Source organism: Synchiropus splendidus, chromosome 6 (assembly GCF_027744825.2).
Source record: "Synchiropus splendidus isolate RoL2022-P1 chromosome 6, RoL_Sspl_1.0, whole genome shotgun sequence".
NCBI lineage: Eukaryota > Metazoa > Chordata > Actinopteri > Syngnathiformes > Callionymidae > Synchiropus > Synchiropus splendidus.
Genome location: NC_071339.1, coordinates 17207933 through 17232506, shown reverse-complemented (window position 1 = coordinate 17232506; position 24574 = coordinate 17207933). Strand labels below are relative to the sequence as shown.

Sequence of the window (24574 nt, the reverse complement as noted above, 5' to 3'; positions counted from 1 at the left end):
CACAGTGTGCGTGCAACATTGCGTGAGAGCGTGTGAGTTTGTGCGCACACCTTTCTGCAGAACTGTCCGGTTCGATGAATCGGATCAATGGAGGAGCTGAAAGAGTCTCGGTGGCAAAAATCCCTCCCTGCAGTTGAACCCCGAAGCCGTTGAGCGGGTCGCCGTTCAGGACCACCTCGCTGGTCTCCACGTGGACCACCTGGCCTCCAGGACCCACTGAGCTGGACGCCAGCGACACTGCAGACACACACAGCCATGTTCATCCCTGACTGCTCCCCCAACATCTCGCAGCACAGACCTTCACACGTACGAGAACTCTTGTGCTCTTTCTTCCGCGGCCTCCGCTTGAGCAGAGAGTTTCGGGGACTCATGGGGACCGCCTGCCGGGGCAAAGTGTTGGAGCTCTGGCTGCTCGGACCGGACGTGGTGGTGGAGCCCGGAGAGAAGCTCGTAGATACCAGAGCTACGGTGAGGAGAGACCAAAACTTTATGAAGCTAAAATATCGATGATGCTGATGGACATTCAACTGGACACTCAAAGAAACATGAAGCATGATCAGAATTTTAAGATCTTTAAATTATACCAACGATTTGAAGTGGAAATCATTCATGAAATTAGAAGACTCATACAAAAACATAAAATCTATTTTTTAGTGACGAGACTATCGTACATTTGCAATAGTCGAGGCTGTTGATGGTGTTGTTGTTGGACGCCGCCCAGGACTTGTTGAGGGTGGCGCTGGTATTCAGGAGCGTGGAGTTGGGGGGCGGGCAGAAGTTGACGCAAGGATCCCATGCGTGGGGGTGGTCGGACTTCTGGACCTTCACTGGAGAACAAAACGTCTTTGTTAGTGGAGGGTCTGAGCCTCGACCAGGTCTGCGCCGGTCAGACTTGTCAGTTTGTACTAAGACTCTTCAAGCTGCAGCAGGACTTGTCAGCATGTGGACAGACTTGTCAGGTCGTATTAGGTCTCGCCAATATATAGTTGGACGTGTCAGGCATTAGTTGGACTCCTCCAGCTGCAGTAGGCCTCATCATTGAATGGTCAGATTTGGAGTGGTCAGACTCATGAGAGCATTGCTGGACTTGTCAGTACAGAGTTAGTGGTGTGTGGTCGGACCTGTGCAGTTGGACTCATCAGCCATGTCAAGGCTGTTCTCGGGACTCCTCACGCATTAGTAGGACTCCTCTGTGTGGAAAGTCTTCCTGCTCAGATTCATGAGTCATCAGGTCAAAACTCTCTGGATCTGCTAACAGGAACTACAAGCCCTCACACACACGTGCACACGGCTCTAATCAATACGCTAAGCACAATTTATGACACACACACACACACACACACACTTGAACACCGATGAACTGCTAATTAGAGGCTGTTAATGGGCAGGCTGAACACACACACATACATACTCGCCATGCAGACACAAATGAAGGAGAACTAGAATGAGCTGGTGACCTTTTCCCGCATGTGTGTGTGTGCACGCAACACAACAAAAGGTCATGCAGAAGAACAGGGCGTATTGCTGCTCTGACAGGGGAGATTCAGAGTCATTGAGATGACTCCATTGAGTCGATAAGACCACACACTGAAGGTCGCACCAGGAGAAAATGATCCCCTCGATTTCAGTCGGCAATATTGCGGCTCCCTCCGACACTTCCAGGGTGACGTCCGACTGACCGACTGGACGACTAAGGCCGGTTTCACACTGTGGAGTCTGTCTTGAGACGAAGTGAGTTCAGCTCAAAAGTCCGAGATGTGAACACATTGGAGTCGGGTTTTGGCCGCGGACTTGAGCTGCACGTTGTCTCGCTCCACGGGGGGTGAGCTTCTCACCTCAGGCGACTTGATGCGCTTATATTTAAGATGATCACATGTCTGACTCGAGAGTGACTTTGTAACCCGAGTCACTATCAAACCTGAGGAGTCCTTCTTCTGGATCTGCAGAGGCCATCTGAGACACATAAGCGTGTGTGTTGATCACAGCACTACAGGTGGAGCGAGTGCTGCTGATGTGAGACGCGTGTGTGTGTTGCATCACGAAGCTACGAGCATGAAGCCAGATGATAAAGCAGCAGCCCATAGCAGCAGATGCAGCAGAACTAATGCTCCTGCAGATGGACGGCACGAAAAACTCCCATCAGCTCATCAACCAAATTGGCCAGTGGTGGCTCCAAACAAGGCTATCACTCGAGTCACCCTCTGTCTCTCTCACACACTCGAGCCGGACCCACCAGTGTCGTGCTGCTTCCCAGTCAGCCTGGTCTGGTGTGACGGCAGGATTTCCAGTTTGACCAGTTCAGTCGTGCTGGCCAGCAACTGAGTGGCCTCCAGAACCGTGCAGTGTTCCGTCGACGTCCCGTCGATGGTCAGCAGGTGGTCGCCGGCGTGCAGCGCTCCGCACCTGAGGTCATGCAGGGACGACCCGAAACAGACTCCTGAGGAAACATCCCTGAGCTATCTGTGCTGACACAGCGTTCAAGAGAAACTTTAGGATACAGACTCGGACCCCAGGCAGAGACCTCTCTGTGAGCTGTGTGTGCACGTGTAGATGTGTGTGAGCGTGACGATGTGCATGTGTCTGTGTTTGACCATAAGCTCATTGATGCTCCTGTAGTGGGAGCTCTTTGACAGAGGTCTGTATGAAAGTTCCATGTTGTTGGACTAAAATATCGTGAGGATTTCAACACTTAAGACAATCGAATTATTTCAAAGCGAAGTGAAGTACCTGTCCACCACACTTCCTGCTTTGATCCGGTCAATCACGATCACCTGCTTGTTCCGATGCGTCGCTGACGTCAGCGTGATTCCTAGCGTAGCGCCGGGCGATTTTGCGATCTCCACCAGCAGAGGGCCGGAGGTGTTGGCCAGCGAGTCTGATGGGAGAGAGGTTGGTAGAAGCTTGGCTGCGATCTCACACACTGAAAACCATCCAAGTCTCTGGGAGTTAGGGGGGTTGGCAAAGCATTCTGGGAGGATTAGAGGCAGGATTTAGCCGCTGGCAGCAGCGAATGTCGACACATGAAATAAAACAAACCTGTTGGAGGTATTTTTGGAGAAAGAAACTTTCTGCCTGCAGCTTGTTCTCAGGGTGTGAATAGATTAGTGTGTCTATGTTGTCTCACCCATGATGGCGACATCGTACTCGATCTGGAACAGCGCCTCCTGTCCGCTCTGGGCCAGAACGCTGAGGGCATCACTGTGGTTGGCATTATGCAGGGGGACCCCGTCCACACTGAGGAGACGATCGCCAGGGCGCAGAGTTCCCTCTCTGGAGGAAGGGCACACCGCGTCACCGAACCTGAACCACCTCCAGCTATGCACATCATCCTCCGGTCACACCTTCATCTTCATACTCATCATCACGTCTGCACAAAGCCTTCAACATTCCTGGTCCAACACTGACTCTCCTCCACCTCCTCCTCACAATATCTATCACTATCACTATAAATCACTGTATCATCAGCGGAGATCATGGTCCATGGACACTCCTCCCGTCCCTCTTCTGTCACCAGAACAACACCGTCTCACTAAACCCACTGACTTCCTCGATCAGCACAAAACACAAACTGGTAATTCATAACAAAATCCCACACAGGCTATAAGCAGTCACTTCCCGTGGTCCCGAACAGGATCCCAAAGTCTTCGGCACAGAATCCTCTCTTACCGTCGGACTCAGGAAAACTAAGTCTCTCCGTCTCCGTGGATCGCCCTCCCTCCAAATGCTGCAAAATTTGATTTCAAAAAGCAGCGTGAAGGTTTTGTTCATTTTCTCTCCGCTGACCCACATTCAGTAAAACCATTCTCCACACATCCACTCGCTTCCGGGCAACTTAATCCGAGCCGCAGCCTGTCATCCCAAACTAATTTGGAATTATATGATGTTGTTATGGAGGCAAGCGAGCAGGATCTACTGTCAGGAACGGCAAACTGATTCATGGCACATCACAGGGTCGGCTCCGTGGTCTCCCCCTCTCTCACCAATCCCAGCAGATTTTACTGCCGTGGCAGTTGACCCCCCCAACCCTCCTTTAGACCTTTTTCGTCCATCCACTTTTTCTTTTAAGCTGTTTCTCATTCCTTCCTGGGTGACCTTCCAAAGGGAATCGTTGGGATGGGTCGCACAGAGGGGAGCCGGATGTTCAGCCCTTGTTCATTGTGGATGTCACTTGGTATGTATAGCACTGTATGAGGCTCTCCTCTTTGCTGATGGCAGTTAAGAAAGGAGTGCCATTGCCTCAATCTCCATTTTTCTTTTACACAATGCAATACCCAAGGCATCACAGGATCATTTACTTTAGACTAAAATAAATGTCAGCAATGAAGTAATCCATAAAATGGGCTACGATAAAACAATGGTTTTGTCAAATTCATATCTTTATTAAAATACTTTCACTCACTCGCTTTTTTTGCAGCTTGGGGTGCCATCATTTTATTGGCTGAAAATAGGGAAATTTTGAGGCAGAAACAGCCCTCAATCTTGTTCATCAATTCAACTTACTCAGAATGGGGGCAGCAACTGCACTTGACAGGAGCATGCAGTTTTGAGGTTGAGGGCTAAGACTGAGGATTAAGGAAGGAATTGGTAGTCACACAAAACAGACAAATGCTTCCGGATTCTGGATTGAGTTTGGTCTCCGTTTCGGCCCTGTCATTGATCTCCACTGTGTCTCTGGCCCTCAAAGTCTTGGTCTGGGACTTGGTCTCTGCATGCTTTCAACTCAGGTTAGGTGGTCTCAACAACAACGCACAACAGGTGCATGAGGACTTTGCAGTAAAATTAAAAGTAGTACCTGTCTGCTGGACCTCCTGGTCGTACATAAGTCACCACCAGGGGGCGGGATTTGTGCCAGTCTTCGTGGGTCCCACCTGGAACAAGAGCCGGACAGGCAAAACTGTCACAGGGCTTCCACAAAAGACACATGCCCCACATGACGCAACAACGAGTCACACGGACGGAGCTCAGCAGAAGCTCCGACCCCTTCTGACTCTCGGGGTCACCCCCCTTCTCCCCCCCCCCCCCCCCCCGCTGCTCTGAGGTTGCCGCTTTCAGAATCCCACTCAAAGCCCCTTCGGAATAATTTCACTTTTCAGCCGACGCACGCGACTCCTCTCATCAGGAGGATCTTCACTCCTCAGAGCTCTCTGTCTTCATTTGGCTCCTTTATGAGGCTTCAGACGGCAAACAACAGAACGAGACCTGATGATTACCTCTCATGACGAAGCCGAAGCTGCTCCCCTCCTTGTGCAAACAGATGTCGATTGTCTTGGAAATCACCCCGGAGGTGCTGTCTGGTGCTGAGAGGAGGGAGACGGATGGAGCAGGAGAAGAGCAAGAAGAGCAATTTACACAATCCTCCAGAGTCATTTTCCCACTTGATGCGGCGCTAAGGGTTTCCCGCGCCTGTATAAGCTACACTTCACCTCCTGTTGGAGGCGTCGCAGTGTTTAATGAAGGAATTAAAAATGCGGCTGTGAGTGACGCTGATGGACGACCGACGTTGGACTAGCTCTTCTGTGGGCTAATGATCTGCCTGTCACTTGATTCACGGAGGGGAATTTTTCAGAGCTAGTGCTAGAGGCTGTGGTATCATCTTCATTTGTGTGACATTACCAGTAGGGGGCAGCTCGTACTCCACCTCCAGCAGGACTCGCTCGCCGACATTCTTTAGCAAACTGATGATCTCCTCGTGCCGCAGTTTGGTCAGATTGATGCCGTTCACCGACTTGATGTAGTCGCCCACGTTCAGCTGGTCGCTTCTGGAAGCAGACGGGAGTGTTGACGTCGACACAGCTAACATAGCTCAAGTGCTGAAAGAGTTGATGGAGCAACTGTGGGTAGGGTCAGGAGCATTACCCCGGAGAGCTAGCGTAGCTTAGTATGTATTATTGTTGCCACTAAGGGCTTGTACAAGGGAATTCCTCCGACAACCGTCTTGCTGTATTTCCTTGCTAGCAAAACATGAAAATCACAAAACACACAATGTCTTAAGCATTTATGGCGCCACCTTAGCAAGCATAGCCGAGGGATCTAAATGTCAGCGCGACTTAGTCACTCACCTGGCAGCGAGTCCTCCGGGTCGCAGGTTCGACACCCGAGGTTTTCCATCCTTGTCGGTTCCTCCGGAGATGGTGAGTCCCAGAGTGCTGCCCTCCTTCTTCACCAGCTCCACCATGGTCACCCCTCGCAGAGCTTCTAACCAGAAACACATACACATGAAGACAAGAGCGCACATACACACACAGGGATGTGACACGGCAAGGAAGAACACACAGACACACAAGCAGAGAAATAAAAGAGGTTAAGGACCAGTGAGAATCCAGAATCATGGACTTTTCTTGCTGTTGCTCAGTATACTCTGCACCAGGAAGCCCTCTAGTGCAGTGATTCTTAACCATAGGGTGGGGCCCATGGTTGGGCCCTCTGGAGGGGCGCTACAAGGTTTATGTTTTGCACATTTGGACCGCGAGGGCCGTAAGACGTTCAGTTCTAATACATTAGCCACGTATGGTGGCACTAGTGAGTCAGTAAATTGACTTGACAGCTGCTAATCTGTCATGGTTACCAACTATGAAGAAGTTTCTGAAAAGAATAAATGATAAAGAAAGTGATGTCGCCACCCCCAACAGTAAAAACTGTTCTTGAAAGCACCTGTCGAAGCAGTTTCGAAATTAATCAGAACATTTTATGGCGATTCTTTCATATACATTTATTTATATCTTCTATGGAGTTTAAATAAAATATATTATTTTTATTTTATATTTAGAGATGGATTGATTCTATTCATTTTATTCAGAATTTTATTACGTTTTACCGATTTTCTCAACAGTTCTTCTCAACAGTATCAAGTGTATTTTTTTTTTTTTTTACAGTAAATTTGATGAATATGACTTGCACCTGGTTTTGCTGTTGGATGGACTTAAAATAACATTAAATAAAATAAATATTTAATTAAATATTTTTCACATGGTTTTGTTTTTTTTACGTGTAAGTTAATTAAATATGTTCATTGATCAAATGATGAAATCAAGAGTAATGAATGTTCTATTACTTGAATGGGCCCCGGGCCCATTTGCAGAGGAAAAGTTGGGCCCCGAGATAAAAAAGGAACCTCCGCTCTAATAAGACCAACACGTGTTCTTTGTAACACTTTACAACAAGACTGTCCATGTCTGTCAGACTCAATGTGAGTTGGGGCCGAAGCAGACTGAAACTTGGGTTTCCTCACTTAGTGAGTGACCTCAGTTCATTTGTCTTCCCAGACAATGGTTCCTCCCAGCGGACGGACAACAATGGGACACGGTCACTTGCCTCAACCCTCCTGCAGCTCATTAAACTCGCAAAGAACTCAGTCATATACATAGTTAGTTTATAAAAAGAATACAACAAGCATGAGTCAGCAACGTGAGTCACAAACACAGTAATAGGTCGACCGGGGAGAGACACCTCAGTTCACCTGCCACTTGGAGAGAGGAAAAGTTGGAGGGGAAAAGATTGTCTGAGGTGGATGAGTCTCAGAATTGGTGGTTGGAAACCTCAGCTCAACATGTTGGGAGAACATGGCCACCTGAACACCCAAGGGCAAAGAGGTCGAGGTAGCACGATGACTGAATTTCTGTGTCTTCAGCAGAGCTTGTTGGACTTTTGGCCAAGAACGTGTGGTGACCCTTCGTGAGGTGAGGAACCTCAATCTACTGGAAATCCAGATCCTCCAAGACGTCAGCAAGAACCTGGCATCTTCACTCATGAGGCCCTCAGTGATCACACTCAGACCACCTCTGCTCTGCGGACTGGAGGGGATTTTCTTACTCCAAACTTGAGTCTGAGGCGCAGTCAGGACAGAAAGAGTGGACCTCCTGAGTGTGGAGGTGGACGAACATGAGGGCGTCTGAAGGTGAAATAAAGGCATCCCACAGTCTCAGCTCCGTCTTTTGCCTGAGAGCGGAGCTGAGGATGTGGGTTTACTGTAATTCCTCTCTCCGACCTGCCAATCAAACAGTGTCCGACCATGTTTCACGGCTTGATGTGATATCCAGTCTTTGATAACGTGGTTGAGAATCGCTCGCAGGGGAATGCAAGTTTCAACAGGCCATGAATGGAAATGAGCCGCACAATGTGACTGTGGAGGGAAATGTATGTTCCCCCTGCACGTGTTAAACCTGTTACACACACACACGCACACACAGACACACCGGTGAGACGAAGCCTCGCCATGATAGATGGCTAGATTAGGCAAATCCCTCATGCGACGCTGAGGATCAGCGAGGTGCTACATTCCTCTATCTCTAGAGAAGATGACAAAAACATAGTCGCACACACACACACTACCTGCCGAGTGGCCCTCGCTCCCTCATTAGTCCTTGTACTTTCACATTTGCATAAAAGCATTCATTCTTTCCCAAATGTAGTTTGATGCTGTTTAGAAGCTGAAAGTGCTTTCAGCGGCGCCGCTCCCATGTAGGGATTGATCACCCGAAACATCTATTCAGGCGACACCACAATTATTCCTCAGACATTGGGGAGCAGCGGAGGGATGGCGTTGCTGTGATTGTTATTCAGATGAGATCAATGAATTCATTTTGCCAGAGTTAAACAATCACCCGCACATCGCACATGAGTGGTGAAAATATGCTTCTCCGTCAACCCCGAGTCGTCTTGTGAGGTTGTAACTAAATTAAACATTGTCTTCGTGATGTTTTGTCATCGTGGAAGAGTCGTGGTGCTGAGGTTGCCGAGTAGGAATCGCCATCCGACTGTATAAACCTGGGTTTGGTTCGCACTTGTGACTCGACAAAGAGGAACACTGCAAATACTGAATCCCATGTGTCAGAGTCTGCTCAACAGGAAGAAAGTCAAGGCTCACGGTCATCAGACGCTCGAGAACAGAGTGATGCTCCGACAGAGTCCACCTGCGCTCCAGGGGTGCTGGGTGGTGGGAATACACAAATGCCTTCAGGAGTGCCCCTCAGGACAGATATCCAAGTCTCAATACTCCCGAGGAGACAATCCAAGATGGCTTCCTTGGGTGTACACAGTGAGCAGAACTTTCGGAACAGCAAAATCTTTCAAGTTCCAGAAGTACCACGTTTCTGGAATGGGAAGTGCAAGAATACATTTCGTGGACATCTACATCTTGTTTTCTGACTTTGGTAACTGAAGCATGTTGAACTTGGCCGTGACATCATACTGTGCCAATGGACTTTTGATGCACCCAAACCGCACTTCAGTCGCTATCACTGTAGAGCAGATTTAACTACCATCTGTCTGACTGGACCCCGTTGAGATGATGTCGAAAACGTCCGGTTGACAAGTTCAATGTGGCCTACAATGTCTGCGGTGATATTTGAGGTAGGTGGATCTTCTCCTAGAGCAGAGGTGCTCAATCAAATTTCATATTTTCAGTGTTCCTTTATGTACTTTGAGGAACAAGAAAAACACAAAAATGACCAACGAAAGTAATAAAGTCTAACCTGCTATTTACAGCTGAAGTGGTGGTGGTGATGAAAAAGACGGAACAAAAAAGCATAAAAATGACAACATATCAGTTATACTTTTAGTCTAATGTCAAAAGGGCCACAAAAATATCGGCAACGGGCCCAGGTCTGTCCTGGAGAATACATGTCTTCTCATGCAGTGAGATGAGGTGTGAGGGCAGAGGCCGCGTGGCAGATCCAGTCCAGTTTCATATTCTCATTTCTCTGTCTGGACTTAGGGATAGGAACTGAGCCATCCAAGAGAGACTCAGAGTAGAACCACTACTCCTCCAAGAAGAGGCGTCTCCTCGACTGTTCAACCAGGAGAGTTCACTGGCCTGAGAGAAGCTGTCACCCAGTGAAGCTCCATATTCCCTCAGAAGACCTGGACATTCAGTCTTGCCTTAACTGCTGCCCTCACTACCAGTACTTGGGAGAGTGTAAGAAATGAATGGATGGAAAAAACACAGAAGAAAGTCACTCCAACAGCACCAAAACTCAACAGTGGTGTCCTGCTCTGCTCACTTCTCTGACTCAGGCAGTGAATAATGTGCGGAGTAATCTATCCCTCGGGTCACTTGCAGTCAGTGGGGGGTGGGTTGATAGAGTTTCATCGCCAAATGTCACGCAGGTGCTAGATTGAGATTTTTTTTTGTCAGTTAAAGGTTAGGAGGAGGAGAATGGGTCAAAGCAGAATGAAACCTTCTCAGGAAGCTACTATTCACCGACGCAGGACGCACCAATCTGATAACAAACTGGGGGAAAATTGCCTGGCGACAGAGAGGGAGGCTGTTTATGCAAATGACCCCAGAACTAATTAAGTAAATCGCTGTTGTCACCAAAATTTCTGCTGCAAGCGCTCGCCTCTGATGGTTGTCGCACTACAGCGCCCGGACCAGCTCACGGCGCCATCCCGGAGACAATGGAGAGGCGGCTCTGACGGGGCAGATAAGGAAGATAAATACCTGGTATGCTGTGTCTCCTGGAGGACAGAGTGTGTTCTGGCCCGCTGATGTCCTTCGTCTTCCCGTACGGCCCGTCATCTGGAGGACACACACAGAGAGGCGCCATCACTAAACAATCTGGGGATCACATGCCTTCTGGATTCTTACGAGGATAGTTAGGGTTACGGTCCTACCCCGACCCACTCGATCCATCCTAGAGTCTTTTAATCTCAAAGATCGATGAGCTTGGACTGTTACCCCACTGTACACACGGACTTGACCAGACCGTCAAATTCATGATCCAATGGTATGATGCCGTTTTGATGTGGAAAAGGGTTGACCCTGAAGGACCTTCTAGTTATTGTCTGATCCACACTAGAAATTCAAAATTAGATACGGCTGAACTTTAGCTGTGTAAACAATGTCTCGCCCACTGGCTGCATGAAATATGTCCGTCCAACAAGCGCAGTGACCACGCCCCTTTTGAAGATGTCAGTCTAGCCGAGCCCACTGATGTCTGAGCCAGAATCAACTCCAAACCCGTGTTGACAACGTGGTGACTCAGGTGCCTCTCCAAATTGTGACAAGAGATGAGCAACAAATCTAGTGTTACTGCTGCGATCAACTTGATGATTTTTGGAGACATCTTGGACACCTGATCGTGAGAACACTGCACCAAACACATCCCTATTTAGTCGATGACCAGTCCAACTCTTTGAGTGACTGACTGCAAACGGACTAGCAGTCCAAATCTGACAGTGGCGCCAGACCTCTAGGCCCGGGGAGAACTCGGCATATGAAGGCACCAGTAGTGATCACAAGAGTCTGCAACCTTTGACTCTCTTTAATCCCACCTTAACAGAAGTGCTAAGTTTTGTCAGCTCTAGAGTTGTGTCTTCCAGCGCACATGGTGCCCAGGGTGAACAGGGGGCCATTAGCTATTGATGCAACAATACCCCAAAAAAGTGACCTCCTATTCAACGCAATTTAAATTATTAATCACAAACATGCTTCCAGTTTCTCTCTGTCGGCTCTTCACCGGTACGACGAGGGATAAGTGATACCTACATTCTCTAGCTGCTGCTTTAAAACCCAGTGCTTCAACAACTGTCCTTGCAAAACCCTGGTCCTTCATTAATAACAAATAATGCTGAACAAAGCACCAGCAGCTGCCACAGAGTCTGAGTTGTGGCTCCCAAAAGTCGAAGGAAGTGTCCTACTTTACATCTGCTGCCTCTGAAATGGATCAACTGAGATAAGGAACGTTCAAGCAGTTCGCAGACTTATTCCAACCTCATAGCTTCCAGTATGAGTGAGGGTCACTCCTCAAGATGCAGGCCACAGTTCTCCTTCCTAAAGTGGAGGAGGACACTGAAGGAACACTGGAGTGTGACGGGGCGGATGGCTTGAGTGCCTTGGCTGAGGTCTTCCTTGACCAAACTGCAAACAACATGTCGATACACCTCGACTTTGAAGCCTCCAGGAGTGAGAATTCAAAATGTTGGTGCCATTAAAACTGTGGTCTCAACTCAAACATCCAGCAGAACCAGCTGAACTGTTCCACACCATCCAGACTGAGAACCTTCGGTAAGATTGGGTACGGGTGAGACTGGCACCCCCTTCATCTCCTTGTAATCTCTTGGAAGGCAAGTGTCGAGCATGTTGTCCTTCTGCCGCACCGGTTTCCGGGCCACTACTTCCTCCACCGATCATCATCACAGCTGCAGTCCTGAGTTTGGCAGCAGAGGTGAACTGCAGTGGATAATTCATTTGCTTTGGTTTCTCTGGAACGTTGTGATGAAGCCCACAGGCGCCCTGCCATCCTCACATTAATATGAAGAGGTGCTGATTATTTTATTTTCCAGGTTTAATTGTTTTGCGGTGATGCTGGGTTTGCAGGCGAAGAAGCGGCTTCTCTACAAGCAGGACAAACAGCAGCTCCACCGAGCGTGCTTCAGGGAACATCTCCGTCTCTGTCTGACTTCAGAACAAACAGCTTCCGTCACAACTTTCCCCTCCAGCGATTTGAATCCTCCACAACTCAAGTCTCTGGTGTCGGGGCTTCTCTCGCCTCTCCTGTTCACCAGACGCTTTGTAAAGCTCAACAGGAGCTCAGACTTGTCTACCTCAGAGGGATAATAAACGTCTTGCCGCGAGCCGTCGAGCACGATGAGAATAATGACTGCTGGCGCTGTCAGCTCCACGAACAGCTATAGATGAGGCATCGGGACAGGTTTGACTCCTGAGATGGAGGCGACGCCGACGGGAAGCTTCTGTCTTCACCTCAGATGTTTTTGCTGGCTTGACTGAACAGAGATCAGGATGAGAACCAGTGTGGAGCGAAACCTGGTAATACTAAAACTTAAAGATAAAAATAGGGTTTCTATTTAAAATTTGATTCTTTCATGAACCCATGAGTCACAGAGCTGCTTCACCACTAACTCTTACTCATTATGAGTTCAACAGGTGAGGCGAAATATGGTATATATATATATATATATATATATATATATATATAGTGTATATAGCTTTTTGAATGTGTGACCAAAGTGACTCCTAGATCGAAGTCGGAGGTGAATCAGAGAATCTCAGCTGACTTCACAGGAAGAGGTTCTCAATTCACGGAACTCAACTGGAGTCACGTGGAACTCCTGGAATAGCAGCGTCCCTGAGACTTGTGTGAAGATCTCAGCGTGGCCTAAAGCAACCAGCAGTGTGAGAACATTTTGGACCAAGCAGATTTGTTTTCTGGCGACGACTCTTCCAAACACACCTGCAGTCTTGGGATAAAAAGGACCTGCTGGGTTGCACTCTCCTCCAAGCTACCAGCTGCAGTTCTCACCTCAGCTGTACAGTTGCTCAGACTTGGACATGCGCACCAAAGCAGGACTAGGGCCCTGGAGGAAGATCTGAGGACACCAGTGATGGGCCCTGTTCTTTGGAAATTGATCCCCCAGAGGCACATGGAGCCCCGGATCTGAGCCAAGCACCCGCTACAGTCAAGAGAGACTCACAACCTGCTGCACTGACTGAGCCAGCTGTGACACACAACATGTGGGGCTCTGCATGAATTAGATGATGGAGAGTGAAGAAATGCAAATGTCTCTTTGTGCGTGCGTGTCAGTGCGTGTGAGGTGGCTTTCATTCCCTCCAGCTTCATCCAAACACCCACACGCAGCCGAACATGACAGTATAATCAGACGTGATCCCGGTGTGGAGGCGGGAGGAGACGTGACTGTGGCGGCTCGCACGCCGTCGCTCCGATAATCCTGCGCCGGTTTCAAACGCGCAAAACAACAGCGTGTCACATGCTCGTCACAAAGTTGGGAGTGAGCGAGAGCAGAGCGCTGATCAGAATCAGGATCGGCTGAGCACAACAGGAGTAACAGCAGGAACAGCATGTCCTGATGTTTAAACAGATCTGCACTATTATGACCGGCTCCCTCCAACGCCACCATGTGGTCGCTCATGGCCAGAACAATCGCTACAAAGCAAAGTCGTTCCAACACTGGTGTCATATGTAGAAGCAGCCAATGCCTATCCTGCCCCATGTAACCACTTATATCGCCTATGGTTCATTGGCGGTTGACTTTCAACAGGCCTGCCTTGGGCGAGGATGAAGATATGAGGACATCTTTGTCTGTCAACATGGCAAAAAAAATGAGACCACCAAGAGAGAACATCAGCTGTCCTTGATGAGATTTTGGGAGAAGGAAGTAACACCAGGTCTTTTCTGCGCCGTGGAGACTCATGGTCAGTTCATGAGTTCTCATAAGGACTGTGTCACACGTAGGTCTGAGGAGAGAAGAGGTGGTTCTTCACTGGACATCACAAGAGGCCGTAAAACAGCACACACAAGTCTGCGGAGGAAAACAAACCAGTGTTGCATATTTATAGCAGGAATCTTAGTGCTCATGAATATCTTTTATCTGCGGCTGGAGTCTTTCATCTGACCCAGAAATGCAATAAAAACATATCAGACGACCAAAGGAGGCGTCTAAACAGGTTTCATGATGTCCAGAGAATCCGTTCAAGGAGCACAGAGGGAGACATCAGGGCCACAGTGTGTGTCTTCAGGAGCATTTAGTTTAAAACACAAAACAACTTGGTGAGGCAACGCAACACGTCACTTTTTCGTCACCTATGTCGGATGTTTATAGTTTCAGACTTCATGTTGACCCGAAGAGGACTGGACTTTGGGCAGGGTCCTTCTCTGCTGCTGTGATAGAAGACCCTTAGAGTGAGTCGTTTATCATCGGAGACAAACAAAACCGATTGCTATATCTGTGAATGACAAAAAAGCACGACTACAAATCATTGACATTGTCTGACCATCTGTGTTCGTGTCTAGTTCAAAGCTCAAGCCCGAGGCCACTGGCCCAAGTGTTGCAAGCAGATTTGTGGTCCTGTTTTCAACGGAAGTCTGAATGACTGGCTAACATTTTGAAGTCTCAGGTACAAGTCATTTGGTTTGGTCGGTTCATGCTGAAAGTTTTGTCCTTTTTGTTTGGCTCTAACTTTAAACCTCCGTCTAGTTTGGACTGAAAAAACAAGTGGAGCGGGTCGCTGAGTGCCAGGTCATGCCACCGCCATCGTTACGAAGCGGCAAAGATAAATACAGTAATTAGCTATTGTCCAGTGCAGACATGGAGAACGCGCGGACACAAGACAGGAAGCGCAGATACAAAGCAGACGCTCACACACACACCCACACGTTCGCAGTGGTGCTGGAAAGAACAAGCAGTAATTAGGACTCTCTGTTGTGGTTAATTGCAGCCTGTGTGGTTGCGGCTCACGGTTCAAGACAGTGAGGGAAGCTGGACGGGGGTGTCGTCGTCGCTTTACCTTGAATGAGCGTCTGCCTCTCCCTTCCCCAAATCTCCCTCTTGTTATGCCACTTAGGATGCAGTGAAGAGGCTACTGATTGTGAAAGAAGAGATGCCAACAAGCTCAAACCACCAGAGAAACCAGCTGCATCTTTGGTTCTCTTGCTGCAAGTCAGCAGAACACACGTTCACTGACGGCTGAACTCACGCCAGATGTCCTCAAAAGCAATAGTAAGTCATAAATGAGTCCTGATGAGTCTCAACCTTTGTATCCTGGGGTAGTTAAAGTGGGCGTGTTGGTCTTGACATGTCGAAGTCTGAGGGGCTTTCACACTACAGACACTCTTTCGAGTAAAAGTCCTGCTTAACTCTAAACAAATTCTGTGAGGTGGACACCAGTAAAGATTTTGTCCCAGATTACTCTGGCACCCAAGGCGACTCGGTTCATAGGACATGACATGACCAGCGTTTGCACAGCAACCAAATCAGTTCAGCATTTGGGGGTAAGGTGAGCAAGCTAAAGCACTTGACTTAATTGTATTCCACAATGTCTGGTCCAAACCACTCAAAGTGTTAGTCCAGGTGTTGCTCTACACATTTTTCAGGACAGTCTGAAGTCTCAGTTTTTGCCATTAAACCGCCAGTCTTGGCTAGTTAAGGTCTTACCTAAATCTGAAACGGAGAAAGTCTTGGACTTCAAGGTGTCTGTCTTAAATGGACTTAAAAGGTTGTAACTAGTAGTATTAAGGTAGTATTAGTTCTGTGAAGAAAGCTTCGTCAAAATCTTGGTCTTGACTTCACCAATGTTGATGATGGTGACCAGAATGTCTTGGCCTGAAATAGTCACCGTTTTTCATCATCAAGTTTTTATCTCAGCTTGCAGTCCAGACAAGTAAAAGCCCTGTTCAAAGTAGTGGTCTGGACTCGTTCAAGTCTCAAGTCAAGTCAGACTCTCAGTCTCAAGAAGACGTCTTGAATGGCAGGAGTGTTGGTCTTGGTAGGAGTGTTGCCTAGTTTAGCATCTCTGGTTTGACGAGTCAAAGTCTTCTTCACCTCTAAATCTTGACTTGGCTGTTGGGTTGGTTCTTGACAGAAAAGGTGTTGACACTTTCTCTGTTGGTCATGAAGGATGCGGTCTAGATGAGGCAAGTCCGTCTGAACTGATGATGTGAACAAGTTTTAGAGCTTCACATGGAGACCAGACAAAATGTGACGTGTGAAATCCACGCATCACATCTTAAGCCACTAAAAATACTTCTGGAAACGCTGACAACGAGTCGTCTGGAGACAAAGGCGAGCGAAGAAAAGACAGAAGAAAGTGAATCCACAGCGAGAAAGACGGAAACAAAAGAAACGAGTGCCGACAGGAGAGAACCAGCCTGGCAGCTTTTTCTGGGCCGAGAAGGAAAACATCAGGAAAAAAACCTTTGAGGCTGCTGCTTGGTGTCTTTGGCCAATTTTAGGATTCGACACGACGCCTGGTTAACAACGTTGATGGGGGAGTCAAAACAAGTTCAGTTGCCAGAAGATTCCACTTTTGTTTTTGGTGGATCTCTTCACTGCTGTCTGCTCGACGACAGAAATCAGTAGTGAAGCTCAGAGTTCAGAACATGACTCACACCACCAAGTGGTGAAGGGAGCAGGGTGATGGTTCTGGGATGGCAACCAACTGAGAACCATGGTCTTGACAGGAGATGATCCTCTACTGTGACCTGTCCCAGTGATGGATCAAGGTCTCGGTCAGCACCACAGCATCTGCAGAAAGCACCTGAACCAAAGACCATCTCTACTCAGACGGCACCACAAAACTTTGTCCACAAAAATTATGACCAGAAGCAGGGAAAAAGAGCTCCTAACATGGTGGCGCCCAATCCTCACTGACACATTTTCTCGCAGCGCTACACTGACGTCCCCTGCAGTCGTACTCAGCTGAAGCATGTTCTCATTTCAGTGACGGCCTCAGGAGGACTCGTGCTCTGTGCCACTATTTGAAACAGCGTTCCTCACTGTCACGGCTCAGTCAGTCACTCCGGTAAGTCCTCGAGCGCCGAACGGCAGAACCGACCTGCAGGACCACAGTCTGGACCTGCTGAGAGGAAATGAAGTCGAGCGGAGCGACTGCAGAGACGCTGATGAAGCGGAGGACTCTCGACGATTAAACTCTCAGTCGGAGTGTGAGTGGATCAGCTCCGGTGGTCGGCAGGAGGCCAGAACTCTCCTCTGAATTTCCCCCCATTAGCTTTTCATGAGTTTCTTGTGCGGCCATAAACTCCAACAGCAAAACTGTGCGAACATCAAAGGAGCTCAGAAGCACTGTTTGAAAACACAGATTTGATATTCCGCTGTGTTTTTAAAACCCCAGAGCAACAGACTGAAGGAAGTCAGGTTTAGGAGCTCCAGCTCATCCCCACTCCTTTATTGCCTCGCTGTTCTGCGCCGGCGAGGACGATACGACTCCCGCTCGCCTCATCAGCGCCCGGATAAAATGCCGTTTACATGGTAAATGCCTCTGATGGATCTGGCTGACGATGCTCCAGGGTGAGTCTGGATCAAATTCACTTTGGATGACGAGTGCTTTGTTTGAACTGTGTAACAATGTCCGATATTCATCATTAAATTCCACGCGCACCATCTTCAGCCGTCTGTGCTGCACACGGCTGACAACCTGAATTTTGCTCACGACCATAACTCAGAAACTGGTCAGTACCGCAGCAGCCGGACTAGCTTACATGCTGAACGTGATGTTTGCATCCTTTGTGCGACTCATAACCTTCTCCTGAATTCTTACTGGTCACACTCAAGAAGGGCATGAGTCATGTATGTCAGTGTGACTCAAGTGTTTCAGCTGTGGTCACTGGCTTAGTAGTGACCAAAGATTGAGAATTATTTCTGTCAGGACTCTCTTAGAGAGAGAAGATCAGTCGTCCAGAGGAGTGTGAGACGAGAACCTCTGCTCCTCCACGAGGAAATGGGTTTGATGGCTATTGTCCAGATGTCTCCTGGACTAGTGAGGTGTCCCACTGGGAGGAGACCCTGGGGCAGACCCACTCAGGAGAGAAGATGTCTCTCTGTGGAACGCCGGTTCCCTAACCCTAACCCTAACCCAAACCCTAACCCTAACCCTAACCCTAACCCTAACCAACCTCAAATAGGAGGAAGAAAAGCTGGTGGACTCCTTGCTGCAAATGGCGACTACAGTGGTGAGACACATTAGCTTGTGGATCACTGACATGGAAGAGACACAAATGCAAAAAAATAAATAATAAAAATGATAACAATAAATAAAAAAGGGGGAAAAATGTAAAATAAATAAAAGTGCAATCAACAGGTGGAAAATAAATAAATAAATACATTTAAGTTCAGGATTTTAAATGTTACTCACGTATACTGCATACATTCCACTGAATAGTATTTATTTTAATATTCGTAAGAAACCAAAATACATCTAAAATCATCACCCAATAACTTCAAAGTTACAGCCGCAACAATCCCGTCAGACAAGTCCCATTAAAACTTCAACATCCTTCCTTCCTCCCCAACACCTTCAAGGAGAGAAACCTTTGAACACTTTGGAGCACTGTCACGTGACAGGAGATGATTTGTTGTTCCGTGACACACATTTCAGATCCGTCTATTAAAAATGTAGCGCGGAACACAGGAACATGAGAACAGCAGATCTTTGATCGCATCAGGAAATGGTGACAGGAACGAGAACCAGGTCGAACAAACAAAGATCTCAGAACGTCTCCCCAGACTGCTCCGGGCAGAAATGGCATGAATCCCAGAGGGAGCCAAAAAATTGTCCAACTGAACACAATGGCAAACGAGTCAGTCAGCCACTACTCCAGCTTCTCGGGGTCACTGCAGGCCAAAACCTAATTCCTTCACCTTCCAATTTAAAGTTCCATTTCTGAAACATCCCTGTTTGCTTTTTGCTGTGGTTTGCCTTTGTGTGTCCTGTGAATTGAGCTCTTGTCCACCACCGGGTGGAACATTGAGCAGAGAGCAGTAGAGGTCCGGATCTGAACACACAATGTGATGGACTGGAAGCCGAAAGACTAACCCGGATCTCAGTCCAGATGTCTGACCAGTGGAACTCATGTCCACCTTGAGGTTGTCCTGCAGATGCGATGCGATTTGTTTGTCTCTTTTGGGGGCTTTTCCATGGTTAGCTCGCCGAAGCTCTCATATACCAAATGAGTCACCAGAAGTCGCCCGACTCACCCGACCACCTCATGGTCACTATGGTCATCTCCAATTCTCCATGCCGAAACCAAAAACTAGACTCAGCTTGTGACTGCCTGCGCTATCCCCGTCATCTTCTTCTCTCATGTTAATCCAGATTAAACATTTCTAACCGCACTACTCCACCAGCGCCGCCCACTGACACACTTCTGCCCGACAAGCTGTCACCTCTATCCTCAAAAGAAGGGTTGATGACACTTCCTCAGCACCGAGCAACGCTGCATTTCTGGTGACATACAACCCCAAATTTCTGGAAAATTCCTCACCTGTTTTCACACGTGATCTTTCACTCCTGCAAATATAATGAAGTCGTTCACAGAGAAAACGGAGTGAGAAGGACGAATCCCCCGTTTCTTCGTCTCTTGAGGTAGTTCAGGAATCTCATGGTGACGTCAGCTTTTCTCTGGCGGCTCTCAACCCTGAAGGATTCCCAGGGCAGACCCAGGATCAGATGTTGAACTCAGGCATGGGAACGTGAAGCTAAATTTCAGATTTTGCTTTGCAGCAGATCACAATACATCCCAGTCAAAACCAGTCTTTTTTTCACCGCGAGTCCAGACCAATAGAGAAAGCAGTCTAGTTGCAGACCCAATGTCAGGACACATTAGTTTCCCAGAGATCAACACACCGGCTCCACTGGAGAACACACCCCTTCAATGGAAATAGCGCCACCAACAACTTAACAGCAGAGAGGTGAAGCAGATTCAGGTGAAGAGCGGTTCACGCTGTCATGAACCCCGCCAGGCGTCTCCACTCACCCACTCCATTCGCCCCGACATCTCTCCTCAGACCACAGAACATGACGGCGGACATCCAGTCTCCGGGTGAGAGTCACATCCAGAGGAGAGAAGGACTGAGAAGAAGAAGAGAGAGAGCAGAGGCTGCCGAGCGATGAGAGAGAGGAGCGGCGATGATGAGAGATGATGGCTCTCACGTTACGATGGCTCGCCCCAGAGAGGGAGTGGGGGGGGTGACGAGGGAGAAAGTGAAAATGAAGCGATGAGAGACAAACAGAGAGTGAATCAAAACGTCGGTGGGAGTGGGAGGGACGTCTCTAATGTGTGAGTACATTGCTCACGATGGCTTCACTCAACAGCTCTCATGACACCAGCGGCGAAAATATGTCAGGACAGTTCCTGAAACAAGATGTTTAATGTCTGAAACTGGACTGCAGAAGCACCTTGACTCTGTCTTTATCTACAACAGCCAACCCACGGCAACGCAGCATCCACAGTAAGCATCGACATCTTTCAGTGCTTCTCTCAGTGAACAACACAACCACAGATGTGCTCAAGGAACTGGGTTACACACAAACTCTTGCTGGATAGCACCATTGCACTCATGGCTACATAAAAAAAACAGATTATTTGCTTCAATTTGAGTTTTATCTTGACACCGATGAGGAGACGACCTGGATCAGATGCTATTGTGAGCCACATTTGCCGTGCGGAGACTGTGTTGGAGGCAGCACTCGTCCCTTGTTGACTGATGTCCAGATTTTCTTGTAATTGTTCACTTCAATGAAAACATTTTTAAAGCTGTGAAACTAGTGAGCTGCTCTGCAGTCGAATCAGGTTCTGGGATCGTTGGCTTCAGGCTGAGTCTTCCTCATTGATCACTCCTACGATTGCTCTCCAGCTAATCCCATGATGAGGAGGATTATTCTGATCCAATAGTGAGGGCTGGGAGTGGGTGGGGGGCGGAGGGGGGGTCCAAAAGCCTCGGGCAGGCGTGAGATTGACAAAGAGAAACGGGAGTGTGAGGCGATTAGATGTATGAGGATGGAGACGTTCCAGACTCCTCCACGTTCAGGATCATATTTTACCTCACTGCTCTTCAGTGAGGACCTCTGAGGTGAAGATTGTTATGTTAGTATATTGTGGCTGGCAGTTGCTCACAACAACTGCAGAGAAACTGCCTGAGAAATAATCATTTTATGAACCAAGCTTCAACAGTCAGATGGACACGGATCAGGGAGGTCCTCTATTGTGATGAAGCCACCTTTACTGTAAAGGAGCGGAGGTTCACCTGGATGGCTGAGCTTCTCTCTCTAAGAGAGTCCAAGCAGAGAAAACTGGAGAGCTTTGTCCTCTGGCTCAGCTCTCTCTTCACCACACAGGCAGTGTCCTCGTGACAGACGGTGCTCCACTTGACTGGGATCTTGTCTCCCACCATGACAGGCCAGTCTGTCATGGTGGCAGTCTCAGTCTCAGCAGAGCTGATCCTCATCACGACTGCTTCCAGCTTCAGTCAAACACATGAAAAACAAGCAGCAGAAAATCCCAGCTCAGATTTCAACAGACAACTCACTCTCGCGGAGAACAAAAGTGGAATTAAGGCGGCACGTGAGCCAGGAAGCAGAGATTAAAATGACTCCATTGATATTCCGAGTCTCTGACGCTCGCTGAGGTAGCTGCTGCGGGTCGTTCCCCTCCTCCGCTGTCACAAACCATCAGACTATTTGTGGCAGAAATCCGCACACACACAGGCCTTATAGATTCATACACACACCGGGGGGGTGGAGACGCTCATCACGTCGGTCTTTACTGGCTCATTTTCGTCTCGGTCACTTCACTGTGGAGTCGTCGCTGCGGCGCTGACTGACCCACTTTCATCCCAAAAGCTGCACTCCCGGCCTCCAGCAGAGGTTCGGACTCACGCGGCTCGGACGAGTTTGGCCCCGGGACACGGCAGTCTGCGCCAGTGAGTCACACCAACAATGCTCCGACTCAGTTTGACTCACCAAAACAGTTTTGCAGTCGCTCATACGTCAGAGGAGTCTCAGCGCTGCGTCAATCAACTGTGACACGCTGATCTAAAAACATCACGGCGGGGAGCTCTCCTTTAAAAAACACCCCAGTTTCCATCGGCCCGGTCCAGAGCTGCTGTCCGGAGAGGCTCCCTCTCGATCTGAGATACAGCTTCAACCCCAGACATCTGCGTTCATGAGAAGAGAGGATTCCAGAGCCTCATCAGCACAGGATGATTTTACAGCTCTTCAAATGAATCATTAGAAAGGACTCGAACCCCTGTCAATATGAACAATCACCTCAACTCACTGACTGCTTTTCGACTGGTTCGTGTTGTGGGAAAATACACCATGAGGTTGACAACAGATGAACTGAAAACAAATGATTTTATGTTCATTTAGTGACCATAGAAACCATCTGGTTGACATCAGAAGCGGCATGTCCGGCATCAGAACCTCATTGGTTCTTCATCCCCAACATCGCTGGTCCAGCACTCTTCCCTACACCCGTCAAAACCATCTGTTCTCCCTACCTTTGTCTCCAGACGTGGGCTCAGAAAAGGGAGCCCAAGTCTACCTCACAGAATGACTCTCTGCCACACTTGAACTTCCCTGATAAGTGGAAGAACGTTGAATCAACTTCTCAAGGAGCACATCACTCCCTGAAGTCCAAAGAATCTGCTGCAGACTGACTGACTAAAACGATATTCAGCCTGAAACCTGGAGTCTGAAGATCCAGGTGAGCTTCTACAGCTCAGTGTCGACAAGGATCAGAGCCTTCCTGAAGCAGCAAGAGTCGACGTGTACAAGTAAAATCAGATCATTCCTAACTCGAACATTTAGTTTCCAGGGAACACAAGCGGGTGAACTCTGGGAGAACAAATGTGCCACGCCGAAAATAACATCTGTGGATTTGGAATCCGAGAAGAAGAAAGACATGGCACTCTGCTGAGATGAGGGCATCAGAGCTCCAAATCCAAACTGACATGAAATTACAAGACCAACTTCCTGTCTGCTTGTTGTTGTTGATGATGATTGTGTGGTAATGACTCCCGCCAGCGACTGCTCACACTGTCCTCAGAAAAGATAGAGGTCTGACACCAACATGCTGGAGACAAACCTCGACTCCTGCCGAGCAACAGATCAACGTCACGACTTCTCTGAGTCAGATGCAAATGCCGTCACATCACATAGCTTTCTTCTCTAGTGCTAAGAACAACCTACTGGCAACGCCACATTTCTCCATCACCGAATGTCCTCAATGTTAAACCGTGCGTCTCTTTCTTTTCTCTGCTTGTGACTTGATGTCTTTCTTCAACCCTTATTTCAAGTTCACCTCATCCAGACAGTGTGTTTTCTAGTCTCCTCTCAACATTGTGTGATGTCTGCTGTGTTCCAGTGATGCCAACCTAAGTTTAAATTATGTCTATTTCTTGTCTTTGGAATGGGTGAGGAGAATCTGTCACAAGGTCAGACCAGGTCTCTGAAACATCATCTGAACCACCTTGGACCTGACCGTACACTGGTCCAGAACCAGAACCGATAATGCATTCGATGTTTACTTCACAAGAACTTAAAAATCTTCCACAAGAGGCCGTGTGATTGACATTGCACGAATAACAGAGCAGCAGTCAGCGATGAAGTGTAGTCACCAAGATTCAACACTAGGAGGTGCCTCAGAGCAAAACTTCACCTGAACCTGAAGCATCCAGATGTATTTTATGTTTCCCACATGATGCAGCAAAGGGCTTATTTTGGCTGTGCGTGAGTGTGTGTGTGTGTGTGTGTGTGTGTTTGGGCATCCCTGCTAGAGCTTCCCTGGAGGCTCCGGGAGGCAGAGGTGGAGGGAGGCGAAATAAGCAGTCAGGAAAATGAGTCATGTCAGCCTGCTCATCTGTACACACACACACACACGGGATACTTTACATCACATTTGATCTTCACATGGTCAGAGCTTTTCTTATCTCGCTTCTGTTTGCTCTCTTCATGTGCTCCCCTCACCCCCTTCACCCACTCACTCCCTACATCCAACAATCTCTCCTGCTTCACCTCCCCCTCCTCCTCTCTCCATCTCCCACAGTGGGATTCAAGTGCAAATGAATCCACACTTGATGGAAAATATTTTGGTAGTTTGGAGTAGAAAATTTACACCCTGCTGTGATTCAGCGGACCACCATACACTCACAGACACACACACGCACCATCTTCAATTTATTGTCCGAGCACAGAAGGTGAACAAAGACGCCCCCTGGGGGCCAACAAGTCCATTTATGGCAGACATTTTTGAAATCATGAATTCAGTTTTGTCCTTTAAAAAACAATTTTGACCAAAATGAT

General features: G+C 48.2%; 1 protein-coding gene across 14 annotated transcripts in view; it reads right to left on the bottom strand.

Moving 5' to 3' along the window:
- Window positions 1-24574, bottom strand: part of grip2b (glutamate receptor interacting protein 2b) — a 128102-nt gene that overhangs the window by 8287 nt on the left and 95241 nt on the right. For 6 of the 14 annotated variants that reach the window (XM_053868719.1, XM_053868711.1, XM_053868715.1 and 3 more), the window contains 11 exons: window positions 10439-10516; window positions 6060-6195; window positions 5614-5759; window positions 5211-5297; window positions 4793-4868; window positions 3125-3270; window positions 2728-2875; window positions 2234-2403; window positions 672-827; window positions 299-463; window positions 51-237 (listed from right to left, as the gene is read on the bottom strand). In XM_053868719.1, the coding sequence (XP_053724694.1) occupies window positions 51-237; window positions 299-463; window positions 672-827; window positions 2234-2403; window positions 2728-2875; window positions 3125-3270; window positions 4793-4868; window positions 5211-5297; window positions 5614-5759; window positions 6060-6195; window positions 10439-10516 (1495 nt within the window). Of the gene's footprint in view, window positions 1-50; window positions 238-298; window positions 464-671; window positions 828-2233; window positions 2404-2727; window positions 2876-3124; window positions 3271-4792; window positions 4869-5210; window positions 5298-5613; window positions 5760-6059; window positions 6196-10438; window positions 10517-20246; window positions 21643-24574 lie in introns of those variants that run through there. The other 8 variants (XM_053868722.1, XM_053868712.1, XM_053868716.1 and 5 more) reach the window with 4 other exon arrangements.